Raw genomic sequence first — 11,638 nt, 5'->3', positions numbered from 1 at the left:
TATAAATGACAAGCTGATACACCAAAAACTTGAGTATGGATAACTGTTGGAAAAAGGCTATTTTTTAAAATTTTCTTTGCTACAACCTGAGATTCAGCTGGTGTTTGTGATTCACTAGTTTATGGATTTGATTCCTGTAAACTTGAGACAAAAGGTTCTAAGGCAAGGAATTGGAAAGCTAACAATATTTTCTGATATATGCCCAATCTAATGACCCATTTAGTCTACCCAATGGGCTGCGTGGTCTCCATTATCTATTACAATATGGGAGAGAGATGATGAGGGGGAGGGGAGGAGGAGGAGGAGAGGAGGAGGGAGAAGTAGTTTTTTTTCCTTTTCAACTGTTGGAAGAAATATCCATCTGGGTTCAGTTCCAAGTGGGGACAAAGACACTGGAAACATGGAGGCTGCTTGGAAAGATGGTTTAATGGTGGTCAGGATCACATGGCTTGAGATCCTGAACAGAAAAGGCCTGAGATCCTGTGTGCTCCCTGGTTTTATGCTTTTTCTGAGCTTTGACCTTTCTGGGGCACAGGAAGAGTACCCTGATTGGTTGTCAGACTCCCAGGGGGTGGGGGTCTTAGCTAACATAGTAGGTTGTCCCTCAAGCTTGCCTGAGCCTTGCCATGTGGTGAGTTTCAGTTGTATTGTGTTGCAAATCATGGGGGGATTGAGTGAGCTTGGTTGAAGCCTTAATTGCCCATTGACAAAGGTGGGGAGAATGAGTGAGCTTAGCTGAGGCTTTTAATGGCCCATTGACAAAGGTGGGGGGGAGTCAGGAAGTTGCAGGGAGCTCCTTTGTCTTTAAAATATGTTTCTCCATTTCTCATCCAGGAAGGTATAATATTCTGCTTTTTAAAATATTTCCTAGAATATTTCATTCTTCTAGGAGGGGGGTGGGTGCTAAATTCCTACAATCCCTACTTTTTTTTTTTTTTCAAAACGTGAGTTTTGAAACATGCTCTTGGCAAAAATTAAAATTGATCAAATCAGTGGGTGCTTTTAATTTTCCTGATGCAAAGGAAGCCATTGATAGAGACAACAGAAAAAAAGATTCCTTCAGTGGCTCCCAAAAGCTTTCAACCATGAAGGTCTAGCAGCCAGGGGAAAAGTTCTGGTAAGAATTTTACAGTATCCAATTTTCTATGCCAATTAATTTCAGCTGTTAGATATCACTTTCTGAGAGCTTCCAGTCAGGTCAAGCAAGCACACATCCCAAAATTTTCACAGCCATGGTTTTCCTTTAAATTACAGGCTGCTCATTTCCAAGGGTTGGTTACGGAACCTGCCCTAGCTCTTACTTTAGTCTATCCAAGATTTTTTCCCAGTCCAAATTGAGGTTAATCAATGTGCAATCCAGGCTTTTTTCCTTTCTTTTTTTTTTTTTTTAAATTACACACAATGAGCCCTGGGACTTCTACTCATGAGACCACCAGTGCAACATATCTTGCTTTACTGGGCAACTGGGCAGCATCATTTGTGAGTCATAGTCAGGGCTTGGGTTTTGGATATCACTTTTTCTGCTATCTCTTCAAGAGAGGAATTGCCTGAGGGGAATGCCCCTCCCCCATGGAATTAGCAGGGAGATCTGACTCCTTGGGCTTTTAGTGCCACAGAGCAAAAATCAACCTAAAAGTCTTGTGTGGAGGTAAGTGAAGGGAATAGTTTCAGTCTAATTCTGAATGGTGTCTCTCTCTGTGTGCCTGTGTATGCAGCTACCTTTACAATACAGGCAATACAAACAATACAAACATGCTGGACAAATTTCCCTACCATTAGACAGAAATCTCAGGTGTTCAGAACTAACTGTGGCAGCCACTTTCAAATACAATCCTTACATGAATACTTTAGACTGATTACAATATAAAGGAGACAAGACAGAAAACCTTACAATGAATTTTCCACCTCCCCTATAGTCTTTCCAGTTGTCTTCTGGGAATTGAAAAGAGTCTTTTAGTCTTTATTTGTACATATCAGGGTCCTTTCTTTCATATCTTTTGGGTGGCATGCTTGTTGGTCAGTCAGGTTTGGAAAGGTCTGCTCCAAATCTGGTTGCTGTGATGGCTTTCAGTGGGAGCTGGATTCAAACTCAATTCCTGGCTCCAACAAATGGAAGGTCTCCTCTGGGGGCAGCATCTGGAATCATGTGCTCTGCTTCCACAGTTACAGAGTCATCTTTTCAGGGCTGAAAGACATTAGAACAGAATCTCCTCCCCACGTTTGTGGGTAATCTTCTCAGGAAAGGCATTGTAACAGAATTAAAAGGGGGGGGGAGATATCTTGCAGGCAGAGTTTGAAAAGATACAACACATCAATATTGCAGTTATTAAAAGGTAATGCAGTTTCAACAAAATGCAGTTTCAACAACTGATGAGAAAGAAAAAAAACTGGATTCACATGCTTCAGGAAGAGGTACAGGTAAAATCATTTAAATACACAGTAAATGCAAGACTGAATTTTTTTTTCTTGTAAGTGAACTTAAAACGTTTCCTCATAAACTTGAGTTGTTACTTTAAGATAAAGAGGAGGAGAAAAAAGCAGAAATGAAAAGTTCTGTACCCTATTCCCGGTGGCCACACGAAAATAGGGCAAAGGCTTTCTTTTTCATGTCTCTCTCTTTTCCCTATTTTATTGCTTCAACCTTTTGTTTTTGTTTTTCCCTAACAATTTAAAATTCTTGTCTCTAGAGATCAGATACATTTTACAGTTACAATTACTTCAAGGGCCCACAAAGACAGACATACACACATAAAAAACAAGGAGGACAAAGAGGAAAACAAAACTCTGAGATTTACACACACACTGATCATTCCGCCATAAATCTCAGTTAAATTAGGAAGGCACAAATCTTAACAGACAGACCACGTGGTTCCATAGAAGACAGAGAAAGAGACAAACAAACAAACAAACAAAACCCAAACATTCCTATTTATATATTTCCTTTTCTTTTAAGTACCTTTATTTAGCCAAATTTGTCTTCCTGGTGTTATCTCTTAGCAAAGCCCATTTTTACATAATTTCTTCAATTTCTATTCTCGCATGCCAGTCAACACTGGCACCTGCCTGGCGTCCCAGGCCCCAAGCATGTCTCTCAGGGATTTCCCTCACCCTCGAGCTTACGCTTCCCATGATCCTCGGAATGTGAGGCTCACTTTGTCATAGCCGGGCACTCCGCAGTTTCGGAAAAAAGGTATCCATGAAGGACTCCGACTCCCTTCTGTCGAAGTATGGGCCCCTTCCTTAAGGGAACTCTTATTTGAAGATCACCAATAAAAAAAATAGTGATCCCGGAGGACCTTGCTGCCCCTACAGCAGGTACGAGCACCTCCTCTCACTCTACATGCACCACTTTAGGCTTTGCTTTCCTTTTTTGATACACCAATAGTTCCTATATATTTCTTTTTCCCCCTTCACACTTCTTTTCCTTTCACTCAGCTTCCATTCCTTGAAAACACAAAGTTCCACATTTGGCTTCCCCCCCTTGCTTTCTCTATCCTACCGGTCACGGCTCGGTGGAGCTAGCAGTAGGCAGAGGTGCGGCTAGAGGTTGCTCAAAGAGGTGGAATCAGACTGTTTCCTCAGGTGGAATCCCACACACACTTCTTCCTTCCCTAACAGAAGGTCCTGTGCTCTGGCAAAACCCCCATGCTCTCCAGACTTTTGGTCTTTCTGCGGTTAGGAAATGCACAGAGGAAGCAAGATCCAGCTATGATTGGGAGAAGGGCTCTCTCATTCACACACATGCAGGCATACACATATTTCCCATACTTTTCCATGCTTAAAAAATTAAAATTTAGAGGTACTCACCTTCTTTCCAAGCAGCCTTTGAGCTCAACACTCAAAACCCCTTTAAAACCTAGTTCCAAATGGCCAAGGTCCAGGAAAACTTACCCACAGACTCAATGGGTCTGCTGCTAGCAAGGGAGGCTTACCTGGGCCAGATCCATTGGTTAGGTTAGCTTGGAGTCCCATCTGTGGGTGCCAATTGTTGGAAGAAATATCCATCTGGGTTCAGTTCCAAGTGGGGACAAAGACACTGGAAACATGGAGGCTGCTTGGAAAGATGGTTTAATGGTGGTCAGGATCACATGGCTTGAGATCCTGAACAGAAAAGGCCTGAGATCCTGTGTGCTCCCTGGTTTTATGCTTTTTCTGAGCTTTGACCTTTCTGGGGCACAGGAAGAGTACCCTGATTGGTTGTCAGACTCCCAGGGGGTGGGGGTCTTAGCTAACATAGTAGGTTGTCCCTCAAGCTTGCCTGAGCCTTGCTGGCTGATGTAATCTTCCCAGGTGCCATGTGGTGAGATGGGTAGAAGCTAATCCTATCATGTCCTGAGGGCCATGTCTTAATCCCATCACCCTGGAGCTGAAGGTCTTCTGTGTTGTAGATAAGATGTCTTTTGTCTTTCTGGGGCTATTAACAAAGGTGGGGCCGCTTTCCAAGAGCATGTTTCTCCTTTTCTCATCCAGGAAGGTATAATATTCTGCTTTTTAAAATATTTCCTAGAATATTTCATTCTTCTAGGAGGGGGGTGGGTGCTAAATTCCTACACAACAATGCATATGATTCACTGATTACTGCATCCAACAGCCCTGAGGAGTACTGAGCTGGGTATAGCATTATTTTGTAGTGTTGTGCTGAGTGCATCCATAAGAACAAGTATTTAATTTTTCCAAATCATAAAAATATGCTCAGACAGTTAAATATTTAAAAATCTTGCAATTTTATTTGCATATAAAGGCCGCTAGATATATAATATCGCAATAAATTTAAAGAAACACCTGCTTTCCTAAATTCCATGAAGATAACATAAAACAGAAGAAAGCTCAATAGCATTTACAGTGATAGAACAGAAGTAACTATCTGCAACAATATTTTGTGCTAGCAAGATTGCATTTACACACAGTGCAAAATAAGAAAAAAAGAAATGGAAAGACAATTCAATAATATTTTAAATATAAAGGACAACAAAGCCTTATTTTAGTTAGGCTTGATTGTATTTATTTGATTCTATACATGCCCGAAACTGCACAAAGATTTTAAACTCAAGCTCTTGAAGGCCTTGAGCGATTGGAAAAAATGTATCACATCCGTCATAATTTAGATGTGCTATACAGCATAATTTTGGAGATGCTACGCTGGCAATATTATATGCCTTGCTTTGTTATAATGCACAAAAAATATATATAAAAATCCATATTTAAAAGGAGTCCACATTTACATGTTTTTACTGCATGGAACACCTGCTCATTGCAGTTTTCATTCCCATATTTTTTTAAAACTAAAATAATTTAAGAAACTCACCCAAATTGGGACAATTTAGATAATCATATACAGGATGTTGCTATCTAACGGATCATTAAAGCAGGCAGACAAACTAAACCTAGAAAGCTATTTCCCCCTCACTACTGTAATACCATTAATAAGCAGAATTTCATAGAACGCTTATGTATCAATCAAAAAACTGACCCCTGATCCAGCAATCAGCTGTGGGCACAAGAGCTCTGATGGGTAAAGATTCTTCCAGATCAAGAATTCTTTTCAAGAAAGGGAGATGATTCACTGAAATGAATGGAGAATCCACGTCCAGTTTAATAACTCTGTGACCACAGCCTAGCACAGATGTAAGCATATCTAGAACCATCAATTCCAAACGTTTTCAACACATTTCATTGAATATTGAATTGTGATGTGCATTTGCACAGGGACATATTCCAACCTCTGATTCACGGAACATATACATGCTAATAAAAATGAGAAAAGAATGGCATTTTATCATTGGAAATTCCCCCCTCCCCCCCATAAAACAATAAAAGTTGTGCAAATTTGGATCTGGGTGTTTTTTTTTAAACAATGCCTTTTATAATCTTATTTAATAATATTAAAATAAGGTGTCTCACTCATTAAAAGAAAGCTTGGCTGTCCTTTTGAGAACACTAACAATTTACAATGGCAAGTTAATTAAGATAACATAAAACTTCATTTTACAAATTCACAATGTTTTATCAATTTTCAAATGGATACTGCATTTCCAAAAGAAAGAGGGAGAGAGAGAGAGAGAGAGAAAAGAAAAAGCACAACCCCTATCTTTTTTTTTTTCTCTGTAACAACAATTTACAAAAAAGCCCTACATTATTTGTAAAGAAACATGTTAAGAGAATGAACGTTTTGTAATTAGAAAAATGGCAGTTTATAGACCTTCCCCAGTGGAGTAGCGGTCTTTCATGATCCTTGTGGCGTTGGCAGGTCAAATATAATTGGTGGGTTAGTTGGCTGAAAGCTGACTGTACACGTTGAGGCATTAATGTACGTTGTGTAACCATCTGTCATAATGCCGTAACCTGTAGAGAAAATGTGTCACATTTACTGTGATGCGAACAAACATTGACCTAGTATAATACCCTTTCAGTGACAAAAGGAGGGGAAAATGTTCTAAGGACGCTTTGGAAACTGCATTCAGTTAAACCTTTTAATGTATTTTCAGTAATCTAAAATCACCCACATAACTCTTTCCCTGGGTTTTTAAGCAGTAAAATTTTGCTTTAGTATGAACTTAAAAAAGTTAAGAAGACAAAGCTGCCTTTGTTTTACATTATAGGAATTATTTCTAAACTTGTTTTTAAGTTCATCGCATATAAAGTTAGATGTAAGAGAATGCTTAATTTAATTGGTGTTAATTGGTCTTTCATTACATTGGCAATTTAGCTACCTGATATATCATGAAGTCACTTCAGAGAACTCGGCAAAAACTTCCCATTGCCTTCCAAACATTTTTTAATAAATTCAAACGTCATTCAGATTTTCCACTAGTCCATTAGAATCTTGTCTGTGGACTTCATCAGCATTTGGGGGATAGTACTATTTAAAACAGGGGTCCCCAAACTGTGGACATAGTCCACTGTGGGTCTGTGGCGAATTCACAACCAGACTGCGTGAGTGGTGGGAGTGCATGTGCACATCCCCACTCATGTGAGAGGTGGGTGTCGGCACTCGCAGCCCCACTCATGCAAACGCTCACAGCCCCACTCCACAAATGAAATAGGAAAGGTTGGTGAACGCTGATTTAATAGAATAGAAAAGAATAGAATTTTTTATTGGCCAAGTATGATTGGACACACAAGGAATTTGTTTTGGTGCATATGCTCTCAGTGTACATAAAAGAAAAGATACCTTCATCAAGGTACAACACTTAATGATAGTCATAGGGTACAAATAAGAATCAGGAAACAATATCAATATAAATTACAAAGTTACAGTCATACAGTCATAAGTGGAAGGAGATGGGTGATGGGAATGATGAAATTAATAGTAGTGCAGATTTAGTAAATAGTTTGACAGTGTGGAGGGAATTATTTGTTTAGCAGAGTGATGGCGTTTGGGAAAAAACTGTTCTTGTGTCTAGTTGTTCTGGTGTGCAGTTCTCTATAGCATCATTTTGAGGGTACTCAGATCATAAATATGTTCCCCTTTGCTCAACAACCTGTTTCATTGCAGGTGCCATATATATGCGGCATAAAATGCTATCAATAAATTGGTGGGAAAATGGCAAAAAAGGGAGAATCAAAGCAGAGGACTTTCCTAAGATCCTTGCAATGTAGAACCTGGTGCTGTGATGTTGTCTTTTGCTTCGTTGCTGATTACAGAGTAAAGGCCTGGTATAATTTTCTACTTATTCTGAAATTTGTCAACAGGACCAGACAATGCTGGATGGTGTTGAAACTCTTCCCTGCATACTTTTTTTCACTCTCTTCAGGGTTGGATCTTTCTTCCGGGCTCACAAAAGAAGCTTAAAAGCTCTGATTCAATTTTCCATGATCAAACCATGCTCTTCATCTTCAGAAGATAGAAAAAACGTAAAAGCTCCCACAATGCCATCCTCGGCATTAGAAGACTCTATAGTAACTTAGACATTATATGTGTGTGTGTTTGTGTGGCAAAAAAGCACACAAGAGCATGTCCATGATTCTCCTCCGGTGCTGGTGATACTTTCAGGATATTGGATCTATAAAGAGGGAGACCTCTTTTCAATATGCTGTCCCAGGACTCTGTGCAATATGCTTTCATATTTTCTGTTCTGTTTTTAAATGTATAACCTTCTGTTAATTGTCCAGAAATTCATGGTGAGTGAGAGGTCATACAAACTTAAATAAATAAATAGGTCCTTTCATGTGAAAATAACCTTATACAATTTACCCTTAAGTTAAAATTAAAATGTTAGAAGAATCAGTGAAACTGTAGGAAATACTGTTTTACATTATTCGTTCTATACATTCAGTGCAAATCTTTGCAATTAATAATTAAAGTACTGAGGGTTAAATCTATACTTCTGAGAACAATTATTTCACAACTGTTGTACACGCAATCTCTCTCTCTCAAAAAAAAAATCCTTTTGAGTTGTTTTTAAAATAGATCCTCTGTGTGATCTATGATTTTGCTTTTTAATAAATAGTGAAAAGCTGAAATCCTCAACTGCTTATCCCAAATAATGTAAGGGTTGCATGAATATTTATAGGTTAACTATGAACTGAATTAAAGGAAACATAATTTTGATTCTGATCCAAAGAGACATACTGAATATGTGGGGATATATATGTGTGGTCTTAAAAACAGAAAACTAGCCAACCAACCAATACCAACCTTTCCTCTAATCTTTTCTACACATTGTGCTGTACAATTAAGTTAGGGAATCACACTTGTCCAACCATGTTGTCAGCTACAGACATGATTCTACTTTCCATATTTTTCTATGGCTAGGTATAGCCATATACCTAAAGTATAATAGGGTATGTGATGTTTAAGTTATAATAACAACAACGATGATGATGATGATGATGATGTAATAATAGTATTTTAATGAGAAGTTTCATTATGTTCGAAGAGATCTACTCATATAAGTAGAAACTGTTATCATCTCAATGCTCTTGAATACTCATTAAATCTCTTTTATAGTTAATGTGTGTGTTACCACCCTAGTCATAAACTTAAATTGTATAATGCTGAGCCTCACAATAGCTTTCCATAATGATCTCTCCATCAGCTAATTCTATTATTAGTGGAAGTTTGATTACTTTCAATGTGGAAGAGAACTACAAAAGCTGCAGGCAGTTTCCATGCTCTAATAAAATACTTGTTTCTTCCGTCATTTACTTAACAATACCCAAGCATCAGTATTTATATAAAATTATACAGTTTGTCTTATTTTTTACATGGATGCTGCTGTGGTTAAGGGCTAGTCAGCATTTCTCATTACGAAAACCTATCTGAAAGGCTTTATATAACACTGGCATAAAAATCTAGTTGCTTTAAAATAATGCAAACGGGGGAGGGGGGAAGCATCCATACCAATCAACTGGACATCTTGTGTATAAAGTTCTCCAGAGCTGCGTGCTCACGGAGAGCTTAATTAAAAACCGTAAGAAATTTCCACAAAAAGGGAGGTACGCAATATAAAGCATTTAAATATATAATTTTTAGCTCTGGGGTCACAACATTGTTCTCTCTCTGCTCTCTAAGGCAGCATTTGCAGTATTTGTCTCACTGGGATATAAACGCGACTAAAGTTCATTAAATATTTAAAACTTCTGCTTAGTTTTTTTGAAGGAATTTCTCACTACCCCATAACCAGATTTGTGTGCTAGAAATGTCCCTGCTTTTAATTTAACATTAAAGCAGGATATTTTGAGAAGCTTATCTAAAAAATACACACGCTATTTAAAAACATCTGAAATTTAAACCAGATTATAACTCCACACACATCCACACACCCGCTTCACTTGTTATTTCTTCATCTGCTCTGCTATTTGGGTTATGTTGTTCACATCTTGAACTTTCTATAAAAAACATATGCAGAATGAAACCACTTGCTTCAAACGTAAATGGGCTCTTTTATCCGAAAGGCTCTAAATGATTTAAAGATGTTACTCGTATTTGCAACTTGTACAAGATTCATAGGGAAGCTTCAATCCCCAGAATAACATGGACAAAAGCCATAAAGTGGGCATTGTACAGATAGTCCTTGACTTACGACCACAACTGAGCCTAACATTTCTGTTGTTAGATAAATTTGTTAAGTGAGTTTTGCCCCATTTTATGACCTTTCTTGCCTCAGTTGGTAAGTGAATCACTGCAATTGATAAGTTGGTAACTCGGTTGTTAAGTGAATCTGGCTTCCCCACTGACTTTGCTTGTCAGAAAGTCAAAAAAGGTGATCACATGACTTTGGGACACAGCAATGGTCATAAATATGAACCATTTGTCAAATATCTAAATTTTGATCTTGTGACCAAAGGGATACTGTAACAGTTGCAAGTATGAAAAACAATCATAAGTCAGTATTTTGAGTGCCATTGTAACTTTGAATGGTCACTAAATGAACTGTTGTAAGTGGAGGACTACCTTTATTTGTCTACTACATGTAGCATTTATCAGGATGGTAAATAACTTGGTACAATCAAATCTGTGCTTTCCTATTATTGACTCAATGGCACCAGGCCACTTCCTGTGACGCAGCGTTCTCCTTACCTCCCATTGCTTCATCTTCAGCTCTAATATTGGTTTAAATGTCAAATTTTCTATCTCATACATGATCAATTTTTTAAAAAAATAACTTCATTCTATTTGAAACCCTTTTCTGACATAAAATACCAAAAAGAATGACTCTAATATTTTCTCGTCACAAGGCATCTTATTTCATGGATTGCTTACCTTCATGGATACCTCCAAACACGTGGAGTTTGGGTCTTACTCGCCTTTGTACAGTGTTTAGCAATTCCACACAGCCAACCCTCTGCAGCTCCTTTGGAACCCAGTCTCGGAACCCTAAAAGTATGATAAAATTGATTGTCTTATTTTTCTACATGTAGATTAAGTTTAATACAGACTTTCAGGAAGCAGTAAGTCAAAGAGGGTTTACTACATTATCTGTAATTTGATCACCATTATAATATACAATGGCTTTTAAGAAACTTTTCATTGGCATATTTTTTTAAAGTTATGGGCATTATTCTTTTTGAATTCTACCTCTGCCTTTCCAAATAATATATTTTGCTACACAATTTGATTAAGCTAATTGCACAGATTCATCTATATAACATAAGGCTATTAAATATGTATTCTTGATAGTGGTATACCTTCTCAACTATCCTTTGCTTTGTCTTTAATGGCGATTGCCAATTGATCAGATAACGATGGCTTACAGAGTTACATTCCCTAAGCACTTGATAGTTCAGCTATTACAAATATCTAACATACAAAGCAACATCCATGTATGTGTGAGATCATGTGAACTGGCCCTATCTCTTGAAATCTGATGGGCCTTTAGAACAATATGCATACACTAAACATTCCATGATATATGATTATCTTAGGCAATACTATATATATTATGTTTTGTAAAGCTTATACTAGCCTTTCTTATTCTTATCTTCCATGCTTCATGGGCAACTGACCTCCCCCAAAATTGATTGTGAATGGTGGATCCAACATGTCTGAAGTGTCGTGCTGTGTACAGCAGGACATGTTAGCCGAAGCAAAGCGCCCCTTCTTAAAACTCTGAGATAGCAATAGCAATAGCACTTAGACTTATATACTGCTTTACAGCCCTCTCTAAGCAGTTTAAAGAATTAGCATATTGCCCCT

The 11,638-nt window shown here is 38.0% G+C and overlaps 1 protein-coding gene across 2 annotated transcripts in view; it reads right to left on the bottom strand.

The window, feature by feature from the left end:
* Positions 1 to 4,715: 4,715 nt before the first annotated feature.
* MPPED2 (metallophosphoesterase domain containing 2) overlaps positions 4,716 to 11,638 on the bottom strand; it is a 167,375-nt gene continuing 160,452 nt past the window's right edge. For both annotated transcript variants that reach the window (XM_058160863.1, XM_058160871.1), the window contains exons 6-7: positions 10,706 to 10,819; positions 4,716 to 6,342 (exon numbers count right to left, since the gene is read on the bottom strand). In XM_058160863.1, the coding sequence (XP_058016846.1) occupies positions 6,224 to 6,342; positions 10,706 to 10,819 (233 nt within the window). In that variant the 3' untranslated portion in view covers positions 4,716 to 6,223. The remainder of the gene's footprint in view (positions 6,343 to 10,705; positions 10,820 to 11,638) is intronic.

Source organism: Ahaetulla prasina, chromosome 1 (genome assembly GCF_028640845.1).
Source record: "Ahaetulla prasina isolate Xishuangbanna chromosome 1, ASM2864084v1, whole genome shotgun sequence".
NCBI classification, from domain to species: Eukaryota; Metazoa; Chordata; class Lepidosauria; order Squamata; family Colubridae; genus Ahaetulla; species Ahaetulla prasina.
The sequence above is the reverse complement of the archived record's forward strand: the minus strand, read 5'-3'. Positions and strand labels throughout refer to the sequence as shown.